At 46.2% G+C, this 15074-nt stretch overlaps 1 protein-coding gene across 21 annotated transcripts in view; it reads left to right on the top strand.

Moving 5' to 3' along the window:
* The window catches only part of RAD51B (RAD51 paralog B), a 794823-nt gene that overhangs the window by 671196 nt on the left and 108553 nt on the right, over positions 1-15074 (top strand). For 5 of the 21 annotated variants that reach the window (XM_054449776.2, XM_054449784.2, XM_063651725.1 and 2 more), the window contains one exon: positions 8837-9469. The exons of the other annotated variants lie outside the window; for them this stretch is intronic. In XM_054449776.2, the coding sequence (XP_054305751.1) occupies positions 8837-8945 (109 nt within the window). In that variant the 3' untranslated portion in view covers positions 8946-9469. Of the gene's footprint in view, positions 1-8836; positions 9470-15074 lie in introns of those variants that run through there. 21 annotated transcript variants of the gene reach the window in all.

Here is a 15074-nt window from a genome sequence, read left to right on the forward strand (position 1 = left end):
TTGTAGGGACTGACAGATTAGAGAGAGCCTACCATATATAAAGGGGCAGCAGTTACTGACAAAGACTCTCATTCTGACCAAACTTGAGTCAGGCTCCTCTGAGTCCTCTTTCTGACTAGGCCCCAACCTTGGGCTCTGTCCTTGGCTTTCTTAGTCCAGTTTTAGCAAGAATCCTGCTAAGTCAATTGAGTGAAAATTCCCCACCTTTTGTATTTGATCACCCTTAGTACCTAATCAAACTCCTCAGCCCCCACCCTTAATATCCTATCACCCTTGCTTGCCTTCAGTAGGAATCCTGCCATGTCAGTTTAGCCAGAATCCCCCTAGCCTTGGTGTTTCTTCTTAGTAATTTTTCATCCACTGACATCCACCCTACTCTTTGGCTATACATTACCACTTTTCCTTGTTGTGTTCGGAGTTGAGCCCATCTCTCTCCACGGTTGCAAAACCCCATTGCAGTGTTCCTTCTTGAATAATGTCTTACTTAAAGTCTTTAACAACTGTCATGAAAAATTTCTCTTTCACAATCTCAGCTTCAGCCAATTGTTATCTTGTGGGATGCTGGCCTCATGTTGCCAGAATGTCAGATTTTACAAGGGAAGCCAGAAATCTGAGTTTTCAGATAAATGTTTTCACTATTTTTATTTTATTTATTTATGTTTTGAGACGGAGTTTCGCTCTTGTTGCGCAAGGCGGAGTGCAATGGCACCATCTCGGCTCACTGCAACTCCACCTCCCAGGTTCAAGCGATTCTCCTGCCTCAGCCTCCCAAGTAGCTGGGATTACAGGCGCACGCCACCATGCCTGGCTAACTTTTTTTTTTGTATTAAATTTTATTTTTTAAATAAATCTTGAAATTCAAAAATTATAAAATACTGTATAAGCCAAATGAATGCTTTTGTAGTCCGAATGCACCCTGGAGGCTGCCAGATTTCCACTCTTGGAATGCTAGAAAGGCATCTGTAGTGTTATCACATGAGGATGTAGATGCTTGTGAGTTTAGGCTCGTGAGTAGGCTGCCTGGGTTCATACTGCAATCCACCACTTACTAGCTTTGTGATCTCAGGCAATTATGCACATAATTCTTAGAGTTATTGTAAGGTTAAAATTATTTAATGCATGTAAGTACCTAGAACAATGCCTGCTGCCTAGTAAGAAAGCAGTAACTGTGAGCTGGTATTATTAGCTAGTGTCATGAAACCTCTTGGTTCCAATAATACCATTTCTGTAAAATAGGGGAAACCCACTTGCCTTTTTTACCCCCTAAAGGCTTGTTGTGCAAGTAAAAGAAGAACAACTGTGAAAGAGCTTGAAAAAGTGGACACACTACTAAGAAATACACCAGGCATTTCTATGTTCCTATTCCCACAGATGAGGCACAGCCTTTCCCAGTGCAGGGCTGGGACTCTGTAGGAAGAGGAAAATAGCAGTAACTAGAACCGGCCCCTTCTTCTCAGGGTCATTTGCTGTTTTGTTGTTCTTAGAATTTGGTGAGTTTTTCTTTTTCTTTCTTTTTTCATTATGAAAAATTTCAACATTCAGAAAAGTAAAGAAAATAATATAATGAACACCCAAATGCCCTTATCTAGATTTTCTAATTATTACATTTGGCAGATGTGCTTCACTTGGTGAGTTTTCCTGGCAGATATATGTGAATGGAACATGCAGAGATGTGGTAGGGAAGTGGGGAGAATTGCAGAATAAAGACAGACTGGGAAGCTGAGAGCCGTAACTACCCCAGCCTGTACTTATTTTTTAAACTTGTAAGATCCAATCAAGTGTGGATGGTTGCCTTTTGGATAGGACCCTGGAGAAGGGACTTCTGTGCAGAATGGTTTGTTATGGAGAATACATTGTTAGCACCTTAAAGAAAGTAATATAAATGGGATAACAAAAATGATTTTATTATTTATGTGATTTTAATTTATTTTTAAAGTATCAATTTTTTTTTGCAAAGAGAATATATTCATGTATTGCTTATGTCATTGAAAATTAAAAATTTCTAGAGAGACTCTCAATGTGGAAATGTCTCTGCCATGAAGAACTCAGGGGTTGAAACTTGTGGATCTGAGAGAAGTCTGATAAAATCAGTGATTTAAAAAATGTTGGTCACTAAAATTGAAAGGTTTTAAAGGCAGAAACACTCCGATTCAAAGAAAGTATATGCTAATTATAAGTGATTCGTTTCTGGTAGATTACTGAAAAGATTCTCTAAGACATATTGCCCTATTTCTCAACATCAACTATTACTGCATTTAAATACTAACTCTTCTCTCTGGAAAGGATGTCTTAACAACATGAAAGCAACTAAACTTTGCTTTAAAATTCTATTATTCAGACTCCTCATTGATTTAAGCTGACACTCCTTCTCAATTGGAGCAAATCATCAAAGCTTTATTGTATTGAGAACCTTGAATTCAGCAACAAAGAGCATTGGGTATGGAGGGAAAACATTGGGAGGGGAAGGGTGGAGAGCTCCCAAGGCCAAAAGAAGGGAGGGGCAGGGAGGAACGCTGCAGGAAGGACAGCAGAGAGAAAGATGGACCATGGATGAGGCCAAGGGGAGAGCGGGGAGTTAGAAAAAGGCTGAGATAAGCGATGGGAGGCCTCCTCAGAGGGACCTTACACTGTCAAACTGCCCTTGGAGCCTCTGCTCATTAACATGGTAGAAGCAAAACCAGCCTACAACTTTGTAGTCACAAATTTTTCTCCAGAGTTAAGGATAAAAAGGGAGCTAGGAGATAGGGAAAGGGAAAACATTCCCTTTCTTCCTACATTCGGATGCCTCTCCAATGTCCTTCCTGTGGCACCCTGCCCAGTGGCCAGTGCCTGCCAGTAGGCCCGCTCCACAGACCCTGAGGCCTGGAGCCCCAGCCCTGGTCATGGATTAGTGCCTGGCCAAGTTGCATCCCCACCCCAGGCCCGCAGCAGCCCTTCCTCTTCCTTTCTGTTGTGATTGACTCTGAGATACATGATGTGGGATGTACTAGGTGCAACGCATCATGTTTGTTATTGAGGCATAAGGTAAGGAAGCATCTTTTGAAATGTGAGGACATCATCCACAAGCTGTCACTGACCATTTGCGATTTATAACTAGAATGTAATCAGATTTATACGATGCACTTTAAAGCCTAAAGGAAAACTGAGTTTTTTCAACGTGTAACAACATGTAATGAATATTAATTTCAGAAACCAAAGTAGTCCCAGTTGGTCTTTTCTCTGCACCAAAACAATCCTCAAGGATGCATGAAAGCCCGTGGACACTGTGGAGCAGACAGCTCCTAGTGTCCAGAAACCCATCTTAGTCCAAGTGGGGGGGCACTGCAAGAATTCAGTCCCCAGCCTACCACCTTCCAGCTCTGGGCCCTCAGAGAACGCCCATAGCCTTCCTGAGTCCCAATTCCCCAGTTTGTAAAATGGGAATAGAAATAATCTGCCTAATCTTCATGCCAGGGGGCCTGTGAAGATGACAGGGTAGATAAATGATTGGTTTTCCAACCTTCATGGAAGGCCTAAGCCTGAGTTTATGACCTCCTCTCCAGTTTTAAGACATAAATCAGATCATGCCATTCGTCTGCTCAAAACTCTCAAGTAACCTTTTTCACTCAGACTGAAAGCGGAGTCCTTCCACAGGGCTAGAAAGCCCCACCAATTCCAGCGGCACCTGCTTCCCCGCCTCTCACAGCTCCTCGCTTGCTCACCTGTTGCAGCCACACTGCCTCCTAGCTGAATCCTCTCACAGGCAGTCTTTCACCTTAGGGCCTTTGCACTTCTGAACCCTTTGCTGGAACCCTTTTCCCCAGAGTACCATAGCTGACTCCCTCACCTCCTTTCCTCACATAATGGATGACTCCTTCACCTTTAAGTTTTTGCTAAAATATCACCTTCTCTATGAGACTGACCCACTTAGAATTGCAACCCGCTCTGCTTACCCCCATCCTGCTCTACTTATATTTTCCCAAAGCACTTATCGCTATACAAGGTAATAAATAATCAATAGCTCACAATGTTTACCCTTCGTTCTGTGTCTTCTCTGCTACCATATAAGCCCTGGAGGGCAGGCGTCTTTGATTTATTCATTGAGTTTTTTCTTAAGCACCTAGAGCAGTGTCAGGTATATTAATGACCTGCAATAAATAGATTGGATCTTTCTTAGAAGTCCAGGATATAACATCAATAAAAGAAGGGCTGTTACAACTGAAGGGATTTGTGAGCTCAAAATCCCTCCTGCTATCTCTCTATGAGCAAGTGCAAAAACTGCTGACATTTGTTCTCGTGTGTGAAACCAGTTTTGAAGTTACAAATTGCTACTTGATGTCAGGTCCAAGGGCCTACACAATAGCTTGCACATAGCAGGTGCCCAGTGGTACAGATTATAAGGGGAAGGGAAGTAACATTTGTTGAGCAGCTACCAAATGATAGGCAGTGTCTGTGCCTAGTGAACTATAGAAATGATTTCATGAAACTGTCAACCCTTCTACCATTGTCTCTCCAGGACCTCATACCAAGTCTGGCATGTATTAGGTACTCAGTAAATGCCTGCATATTTCCCTAACAACCCTCTGAGGCAAGTACCATTATCCCCATCTTGGAAGGGCCCAAGATTCAGATTTAGATAGCTTGCTTAATGTCATACAGCTCGTGAGTATCAGAACCAGGATTTAAATTCTTCTCAGACAAGCTGCAGCCTCTCTGATTCTTTGAGAGAATGTACATTAGACCATCCCGCGGAGCTTCCCTGAAGCAGAGCTGTCTCCCAGCGACACCAGAGATGAGGGGAGGGGTCTCTTTCTCCACCTGGACTCACTTCCTCCCTTTGTGCATTTGGCTCACCTGGAGGGGTCCCCTGCTACCTTTTGATTAATGGGTCTGCCCTTCCCATCCCCCCTGGCTGAATGACCCCAGAGTTAGCTGCAGTTCATCTTGAATCATAAATCAAGTTCTCAAAGACATTGCAGCTTTGTGCTCAAAATCTCACTAGAATTCAAATTCTTTGTGAAAGGCATTTGCTTATGAGTAGAATGATGGATTCATCAAGTCTCTCCTTTTAAGACAAATCTGGATGGTATCTGCTGGTTTCTCCCTGCTCCCTCCAAGAAAAAAAACAGCCCTAGTTAGTCAATTTCATGTAGTTACAATTCCCCCAAGGACCTCATACTCAGCTTCCACCCTGGCCATACTAAAGAAGAGCCCCAATCATGTTGCCATTTTACATAGATAGAAATCATTTGCAACTTGCACATTTGTTGTGCTTTCCATATACCCATGATTAGCTCGGATTTTATTTTTTAGCCATTGCTGAAGTGTCACGCGCCAGCTATTTACTCGTATAGGGACAAAACAACCTAATGTATGTCCCAGACCTATTTTATAGAAGCCGAGAGGCAGCCTCTAAGTCTCCAGTTCCCAGAACTCTAGCCCTGGGAGAAACCATCTCCATAAATCTCCCGATGCTTTATGCCAGGTTAGAATTTCTCTTGGGAATTTTGGAGTTTGTATAAGAGTTGCCTTTAAAGGCAATTGATGAACTATAGATGTCAGGCGGGTTTTCATTTTCTGTGTGCTTTTTATTTCATCTAGAACCAACAGTGGCCTTTAGAATTGGATTCTTTTCAGAGACTCTCTCTATAGGTTTCATGTTCAAAGGCTCCAGGTTGGAGGAGCTTGAGGTTCAGCTGAGTGTCAGAAATGACCAATTCTGGCTGGACGCAGTGGTTCATGCCTGTAATGCCAGCACTGTGGGAGGCCGAGGCAGGCGGATCACTTGAGGTCAGGAGTTTGAGACCAGCCTGGCCAACATGGTGAAACCCCGTCTCTACTAAAAATACAAAAAAAAAAAAAATTATCTGGGCATGGTGGCACATGCCTGTAATCCCAGCTACTCAGGAGACTGAGGCAGGAGAATCCCTTGAACCTGGGAGGCAGAGGTTGTAGTGAGCTGAGGTCACTCTATTGCACTCCAGCCTGGGCGACAGAGTGAGACTCCGTCTCAAAAAAAAAAAAAAAGACCAATTTCACCAGTACTGCTCTATTAGAAAAAGGGTGGGGGTAGTTCTTCGGTTGTGTGACTATCCTGTGTACTGGACGACATTTGTACTTGCAGCCTCATCCAGAAAATGCCAGGAGCATTCCCTAAGGCACTGTAACAGTCAGAGGTATCTGTGGGCAATACTCCAAGCACCCCCGGTTGAAAACACCAACAAGGCTATCTCTGAAAGATGGTGAACTGGGGCAGCACCACTAAGTTTCACCATCAGTGAGGGGTCAGTCTAGATGGGCACTTTCTTCCCACTGTAAGCTGCTTCCTATTCTTGTTGCTTTTGATGATCTTTGTTTGCCTTCAAGTCGGGTTTGTTACATTTGTTTTGATCTCCGATTCCTGCCATATAAAAATGAGGGCAATGAGAAAGAGAAAGGAAATACTGAAATTTTCCGTCGGACTATAGCCTCCCAAGAAGGGTCGTGTTCTCTGGAATGACTTTTAACTCTTTATCCAGTTAATGATCGGGAGAGTTTACTAGATGTAGCTTCCCAAGCCCAGCAAGCAGAGTATGGGATAAGAGATAGAAACAGGGACAGAAAAAAATGGATCCATCAGGACCCAGACATTGGGGTGCAACCAGTGGGTCTTCTCCAGCTCCACAGTGCATCAGTTCTGACTTGCTTGTAGATTCCTGAGTACTGCTCATCTGCCCTACAAGGCATAGTGGGTTTTCTCTGATTTCTAGAAATGTCAGCATTCTCTGCAAGGTGAATGGCCAGAGTGGGGATCTTCTATTTGGGCAGAGATTATGTAACTCCCTGGGCCCTGGAAGAGCATGACTGTCTACCAGGAACCATCCAGAGAGGCTGTCAGATGAATCAGCATCTGTTCATGCCCTGCCTTGCTTCTTCTGGGCATGACTGCCTCACATGCCAACGCCCAGGCTTACAGGTCAACTATTCCAACCCTGCATCCTGCCCACCCCACTCACTGGGGAGTGCTCTCTACAGCTCTCAGGGCATCCTGTTTGTTCAGACCCCTTTGTCTTCCACTGGCGCAACTGAGAGAGGATTCCTCCAAGCCCCTTTGCTTTTGGCTTTGAAATCAGATCCTGGCACACCTGATTACACTCAATAGCTGGAAATGGTAAGGATGTCCGATGGCAGAGAGCTCTTGTTTTAAGTTCTGCGTGCCAGGAAGGCAGGGGGCTGGGTCTGCTTCTCAGGGCTATGCTGGAGGGGGCAGGATGCTCTAGCGGAGGAAGCAAACAGTGTTAACTTGAAGGGAAATGCACTTGAAAAGGAACTTGGAGCACGGGCTGCCAAGCCGCGTAGAAGTGGTAACTGAGGACACACTGTGGGGTTCAGACCCCTTCCTCTCTGCTCATATACCCCTAGATGGGAAACATTCAGTTCCTGCCCAAGGGAACCAGGAGAATCAAACCTGTCTGTCCTGCTTTTTCTGTAGAAGTGTCAGCTCTGAGGCCTTGACTAGGTGGAATAAATAGTGACTTAACCTCTTAACCACGGTGAAAAACCCATCAAGCATTTGGATATTAAGGGCTGCCCCTGTGTTCTTAAGGGACCCTCAGCCTCAGACACTGCCTTCTTTCAGGAAAAGATGCTCCCCTAACACGCAAGTCCAGTGGCTTTAAGAGTCATTATGAAAATTTCACACAAACAAAAAGGCACAAAGAGCATCCATGTACCCAAACCCAGCTTAAGAAATGAAACGTTACTGATACAATTTAAGCCACCTTTGTCCTTTTGGTCCCATCCTTCCATCCTGGCTTCCCCCAGCAGTAACCACTCAGTCATTGACAAGCAGTTTCTCGTATGTTCCAGTGATGTGTGCATCCCTCTTTGGAATTACTTAACCTTTTTGAACTTCAGTGTATTCATCGGTAAAAGGGGGCTACTGACAGGATGAAGGAAAATGATTTATGAGAAATATTTGGCTGTTGGTCCTATGGAAAGGAAAAAGTCAGCAGAAAAAATGGGTCAAATGTAAGACCCTTTCCAGCCTGGCCCCAACTTGCCCCGACAGCCTCCTCTCCTCTTGTAGCGATGTTCCCTCCTCTCCTCTCTGCAGCAGTGTTCCCCAGATATGCCACCTGTGTCCATGCCTCTGGGCCAATGTGGGTGCTGTGCTTACTTGCCTGCAATGCTGGTCTCCTGTCACCATCTTCCTTTAACACTGGGCTCCACTGTCCCCAACTCTGACGGGGCCCAGGTGCAGTGACTCCTTGGTGCTCCCAAGGCCTGATACCTCTGTCTGAGCACTTGCCATATGGCTGTGATGTTCCTGGTATGTCTGCCTGGCTTTTTCTCTGAGCTGCTTATGCAGCAAGGCAGGGACGGGGTCTTCTCCAGCCAGTGGCCTGGCCTATTGCCTTCTGGCGCATGGCAGGACCATATGCAGTGAATGAATGAATTCCATTAAGAACATTCATGATTCATAGGAGGAGGTCAAAATATCAACATTAACAGGAGTTTGGAAGAAGTTGATTTCCACCCTCATGAATGACTTCAAGAGTTCAGGTGCATGAGTGAATGACAGTTCCATCAACAAACTACAACTTTCTGCCCTAGTTAACACAGGGCATCTCCATGTCCCCAGTTCTCCCTATGGGCATTTTTCTCTTTGAAGTGCCAAATCTTTTCTGTTCTAGAAGCACAAAACTACAAGTTCTCTCCCAACTCTTCAAATGAGGTTGGAACAAACAGAATGGGGGCATGAACTTTTTTCCCCATAACTTCAATAAACAACAGTTTTAGCCTCAGTAGGTTTTATGCAAGCCTTCAACATCTTTTTCTAGGTATCTTGACAGTCATGTTCTTTTTCTTCTTGCAGCCTATGGAAATTCCTAGAGACAGAGAAATGTGCAAACCTGTTCATCTTGCCAAGAAAAATCCGCTTTTCTGCCACAGAAACAAAATATTGGGAAAGAGTCTTGTGGTGAAACACCCATTGTTCTCTGCTAAAACGTTTGTTTGCTACTGTGTAGACTCAGCTTTAGTCATGGAATTCTAGAGGATGTATCTCACAAGTGGGATCAAGAACAAGCCCGACAGTAATCTGCACCATAAGCTGATTTGATACCATGGCACTGACAATGGGCACACAGGGAACGGGAAGTGGGAATGAGAGCAAGGGTTGGGTTGTGTTCGTGGAACACACAGGTATTTTTTTTTTTTAACTTTCTCTTTCTAAAATATTTCATTTTTATGGAGGTGAAATTTATATAAGATGAAATTAACCATTTTAAAGTAAACAATTCTGTGGCAACTAGACATCATGATGTGCAACCAGCATCTCTGTCTAGTTCCAAATGTTTTTGTCACCCCAAAAGCAAGACCCATAACCATTATGCAAGTGTTCCTATTTCCCCCTCCTCCCAGCTCCTGGAAACCCACCAATCTACTTTGTTGCTATGGATTTACCTATTCTGGATATTTCATATAAATGGAATCATATAGTATGTGACCTTTTGTGTCTCTCTTCTTTCACTAGTATGTTTTCAAGGTTCCTCCATGGTGTAGTGTGCATCAGTACTTCATTCTTTTTATGGCTGAATAATATTCCATTGTCAGGATGTACTGCATTTTGTTCATTCATTCATCCGTCAGTGGTCATTTGGGCTGGTTCCACCCTTCAACTATTGTGAATATTGTGCTGCTATGAACTTGCGTACACATGTATTTATTTGAATACCTATTTTCAATTTTTTAAGGTATGTACCTAGGAGTGGATTTACTAGTCATATGGTGATTCTATGTTTAACTTTTTGAAGAACTGCAATACTATTCTCCACATGGCTGAACCATTTTGTATTTCCATCAGGAATGTATGAGCACAGGTCAGATTTTTTGGGAGTCACATTTTAAAGTGGCACAAGACCCTTCTAGAGGGCTCTGTTCCATGCACACAAAAACTCATAGTCTCCATGTGAAGACACAAATTTTGCACAAACATGCAGGCAGAGAGAGGAGAGAAAGTGGACCCACCCTCAGTAGACAAGTTGAAGGATGGTTCAGAGAAGCAGTGGACTTCACCCATCATCTTGCTGTGCTCTCCATAGCTAAGCAAGGGGCAGACTGGAGATTCCACTGGCTACTTTGTCTTATTTTCACTTCTTTCCAGTTAGTCCCCACTACTCTGTCCTTTCCACAGGACTGTAGGGTTATGGTGACTTTCCTACCCCTAGCCAGGTTCCAGTGGTGGGGGACTCCGTGAATATATCTAGTGTTCAGAGCTCCCAGATTTGTGCAGACTGAACTCTACACATGCTACTTGTCAACATCTGTGAGCCAGAAATAGGAGGAACACCTTTAAAAAGAAACCTGCAAACACAAAGTTATTCATAGACACTCTTGAAGGGCAAAGCAGGGCCACCACCAGAGCCCCATGCAATTAGACTCATCAGAGGGAAAGGGCATAACACTGGCTTTTTTCTTAAAACCACCTGGAAGGAGCTGAGACCTACACTAAATTTATATAGAAGTATTATTTGATTGGAAGAAACAAAAAATGCATTGTATTATAATCTGTCTTCCCTTGCAGTCTGGTAGCTTAACTGTCAGCAATTTTGGAGGAAAGGCCTTCCCAACAGGGGACTGGGAACCCCTAGGCAATGTCTTTCCTACGAGACATGGATCTCTATGGTTGAATAAGGGGCTGAAGGAGGAAATAGACAACAGGGGTCAGAGAGCAAGGCCAGAGGAGGCCTTTGAGAAAAGAGAGTTGTGCCCCCTTTTCAGTGAGTGTGGTGCCTCCGGAGGCTGGCAAGAAGAGGAGAAGGTGAAGGGTTTGAGCACTGAGAGAATGATGTTTCTGGTGGGGCTTTGCCAGAAGGGGGCTCATCACACGTGAGTTTTTGCACTCGTAAGCCTAAGGGGCACAATGGGTTTTGAAATCCCAACATATCCAACTAAGAACAGGAAGCCCTGGGATTCAGCACAGACTTGAGTCCCCCATTGGATGCAATGTTTCTTACTAAGCGGAAAGAACTTGTTTTCACTCCCTGCCAATGAGTAAAGAGTGAAGAGCTAGATTTTTCTTTGAAGGTGGTGGATCATGACCCCTCCTTGAGACTAAGCAGAGAAGCAGTGATGTTACCATGGAGAGGAGTGAGCCCCTCACCCACCCCAGGTGAGAGGTCTTATCCTGACTTTTTAGTCATAATCCAGTGTGATATTTTGCAGGGTTAGTGGATGCAGTAGGTTAAATGGTGGCTCCCAAAAAGATATGTCCATGTTCTTACCCCCAGAACGTGCAAATATGGCCTGATTTGTATAAAGGGTCTTTGCAGAGGTAATTAGGGATGTTGAGATGAGAGCATCCTGAACTACCCAGGTGGGCCCTAAATCTAATGACAAGCATCCTGATAAGAGACACGGAGGGGGACAGTCACAAAGAGGAGGAGGCAGTGTGACCACTGAGGCAGAGACTGGAGTTAAGCAGCCCCAAGCCAAGGAACACCTGGAGCCACTGGAAGCTGAAAGAGGTGAGGAAGACGTCTCCCCGAGAGCCTTCAGAGGGAGCCTGGCCCTGCAGACACCTTGATGTGGGGCTTCTGGCTGCCAGGACTATAGAGAATACATTTCTGAGGTTTTAGGCCACTCTGTTCCTGACACTTTGTTGCTGCAGCTCTAGAAAACTAATGCAGAGGGGTTGCCCAGAGAGATGAAATGACTGGAGAGAGAGAGAATCTGGTCGTCTAGAAAACTGAGTTCAGCCCCTGGACGTGCTGCTGGGGTCTGAGGTGAACTTTCCTGAACGTTGTGCTGGTGGAGTCTCTTCCCTCTTGCGTTCCTCATACATTAACTTCTCATGGCAGAGATCGGAGCTCATGGTTCACCTGAGGACACTACTAAGGACCAAGGAAGTTCGATCAGATCCTCACATCTATTTGAAATAGTGGTAGTAATAATGACCACACTCTATAGAATGTTTAACATGTGCTGAGTATGTCACATAGATTATCTCATTTAATCCTCAAAACAATCCTACATGGTTGCTATTCTCATCCCCATCTTACAGATCAGGAAACTGAGGCTCTGGGAGGTCATGTAATCTGCTCAAGGTCCTTTGGCAAATGCTGATGGAGCCAGACCTTGACCCCAGGTTTGCCTGTGCTTGAGCCACAGTATTACAAAAGGCTCAAGCCCCACAGAGATAGTCGGGCCAGCAGCCCGTAGCACCCAGCTGTCAGATGAGAAGGGATGTATTTATTTATGTATGTATTTTACTAGCAGCACTGGCATTAGAGTTTCTTTGTCAGTGAGGGTTGGAGTGATGGGTTGATTGAAATGAAGGTTGCTGAGATGACCTGGTGGGTCCTGCTAACAGCAGATGGATGTCAAAACATTTGCATTCAGGGGGAGATAAAGTCAAAACTGGGACAAATCAACTTTCTCTCAGCTCCAGGGCTCTGAGGTCCTTTCCTGGCTCTCAGCCTTGTTGGGAAAAGAGAAGAACCCCCTGCCACATGGTCTCTCTGGTGTGAGAAGCTGACAGTCCACTGCTGAGCTTTCCCTGCTTTGCCACAAACACAGGGCCCCTCCCCACACAACTCCCTCTCCTGCCGAAATGGGAAGAGAGGACACTGGCTGTTAAGAAAAGCTCTGGTGTGCTCCTGTCCTGGGGCAAACTCAGTTTCTGGAGTCCCCTCTTATAGGGCTAAACCCAGGTGGGCTCTGACTGTTGGGGGTCCCTGTGCCTCTCACAGTCATGTTTTCAGAGTTTTGGGAGATCTGGGCTGGTTTCCCTCTTGCCATGGTTCATGCTGGGGTGTGGCCAACATGGCAGCATCTCCCCTGCCATCCCAGATTTCAGGTTGGAGGGAGTTCAGCTTCAGACAGACAATCCACAGGCCTGCAGATTTCCTCCCATGCAGACCTCAGTGCAAGATAAAGTCAGGCAAGGCTGTGCCACAGCACAACAGCATAATAAATCCCCCTCGGGCCTCCTCCCAGACTTATTGTTCTATTGCAGTTGTTTTGAATATGATCAAAAGGAAGGAAGAGACTGTGCTATCAGACTGAGGAAGAAGGATGCTCTCCTGACCGCTCCTGTTGCCCTTGGCCACCTTATTTTAAATATGAGGAAACCAAAGGGCAACGTGCAGCCTAACCCCATCCACATCATGAGGAGTGACGAGCTGCAGCCGAGGCCCCATGGAGATTTGGTGAGGCAGCAACCCCTGTGCAAACTCGCTGACAGCTACCTTAGACGTCCAGCCCTGTCCTTTTACACGCCATGGGGGGCTGGGAGGCCCAAGCACAGGGTCAGCAGCACTTTGAGGCCGGAGCCGGAAGTAGGCCCTGGAGCAGCTGAGGTAGCTGTTGTTAACCCCTTGGACTGAGAACTAAGGCTGTAAGGCCACAACTATTGGAAATAATGGGCCAGAACAGGAACTCCCCAAGCTCAACTGGCCCGGTGCCCACTTCTCAAGATAGTGAATGGCTCAAGTTCTTTGGAAATGTTGTCAATGTCAGGGCTTTGGCCTTGCCTATTTCCAGCCCAGGTTCAGGCACAGGCATGCGGTGGGGTGTGACATCGGCCACCACTGCTGGATTCCTGCAAGGAACTAGAGCAGAAAGCAGTGACTTGCCTTAGCCTTCAAAGGTAGAAAGGGCGGAGCCGAGTGTTCCTCTTCACAGACTGGCAGGCTCACACAGTCCTCTGCCCTCACGGAGGGACATCTGCCCTGCCCAATGCCCAGATGCTGATTCGCCAGGTGCCTGGCTGCCGCAGCCTGGTCACCTTTGTCTGGGCTGGAAGGCCATGTCTGAGCCATCAAAGGAGCCTCAATGGGAGAGGACGTCAATGTGCTTCCTCAACCAGAAAGGTGGTTTGAGTTTGGCCAAAGCAGCCCAACCAAATAAGTAAAAGCCTGTCAATGGAAAGATGGGGGCTGCTGGGAGATCGCACGACAACAAAATGAGAACCATTATCAGTCTCATCCCAGCCTGAAGGAGGGAGAGCCTTTGAAGCCACAGACAGGCCGAACAGAACTTTCCACCTGAGAGACGCTGGAGATGGGAGGTCAGGCTGCACTCAGCCCCCACGAAAACTGATCAAAGCCTGCTGCAGAAGGGAGGGGGCACACAGCTGCAGCTCCGACTCCCCCCACGGCCTGCCCGGGACTTTCTGAAGGCAGCAGGGCTGCCTTTGCAGGGGCCTGTGGGAAAACCCAACACAGATGCACATTGCAGCCAAACCCCCGAGCACTGCTGGGAGAGGGAAAAATAAACCCCTCAATAGTCCTGAAAAGAAAAGGGAGGGAATCAAAGCACACAAAAAAAATGCAAAGACCACCCACCTGATGAGTGCCCACCTTTTGGAAACAAATAACTCCTGGCTTCCAAGGTGCACTTCTAAAAGAGCAGACGGACTGAACACTGCCTCAAAGCTGCATGCACCAGGGGATTTGTGGGAAGCTGTGGCCCCTTCTAAGCATTGGAAGCTTAATTTAAAGTGTGTTGGCCTCTGTGGTGCCTATTCAAGGGCTCCCTTGCATCCGCTGTCCTCCCTGGGAACCCGGGAGACAAGAATCCTCATTTAGAAAAGCACAGGATCCTGTGTGGACTCCTTTATCGTGGTTCTCTCAGACAGGACAGCCATATCTGCCAGGGAACATTCTAGGGGGCATCTTTCAGGCTAGATCCAGGGTGATGTGGGCCCCTGCGAGCGCACCTTGGAAGGCTGTGTTGGTTCTGCCTGGACAGGTCCCTCTGGGACAGCCTCAGCCTACCCTGCCTGGCCTCACCCCTCCTCCCTCTGACCTGAAGCTCCTTTGGAGGACTGACACTTCATGGAGTCTGCAGTTTGATCTTTTCTGAAGTGGAGACAACAAAGCAAAGCCACTTCCACTGCGTGCTCTCTCAAAAGAATAGGAAAGCTCTTCTCTCCTCCTTGGGAATGGGTTTGGAGGGAGGGTGGAGGGTGTAATGATGGGCAGGCCTTGGAGGTATTTTGGTGGAGGAGGGTGTGTGTGGAGGAAATGAGCCCCCCAGGAACACAGGAGAAATTGACATGAGAACATTTCAGAAGCACTGGTTTAACCGGCTGACATTCTTTCCAAAAT

This window comes from Pongo pygmaeus, chromosome 15 (assembly GCF_028885625.2).
Source record: "Pongo pygmaeus isolate AG05252 chromosome 15, NHGRI_mPonPyg2-v2.0_pri, whole genome shotgun sequence".
Lineage (NCBI taxonomy): Eukaryota > Metazoa > Chordata > Mammalia > Primates > Hominidae > Pongo > Pongo pygmaeus.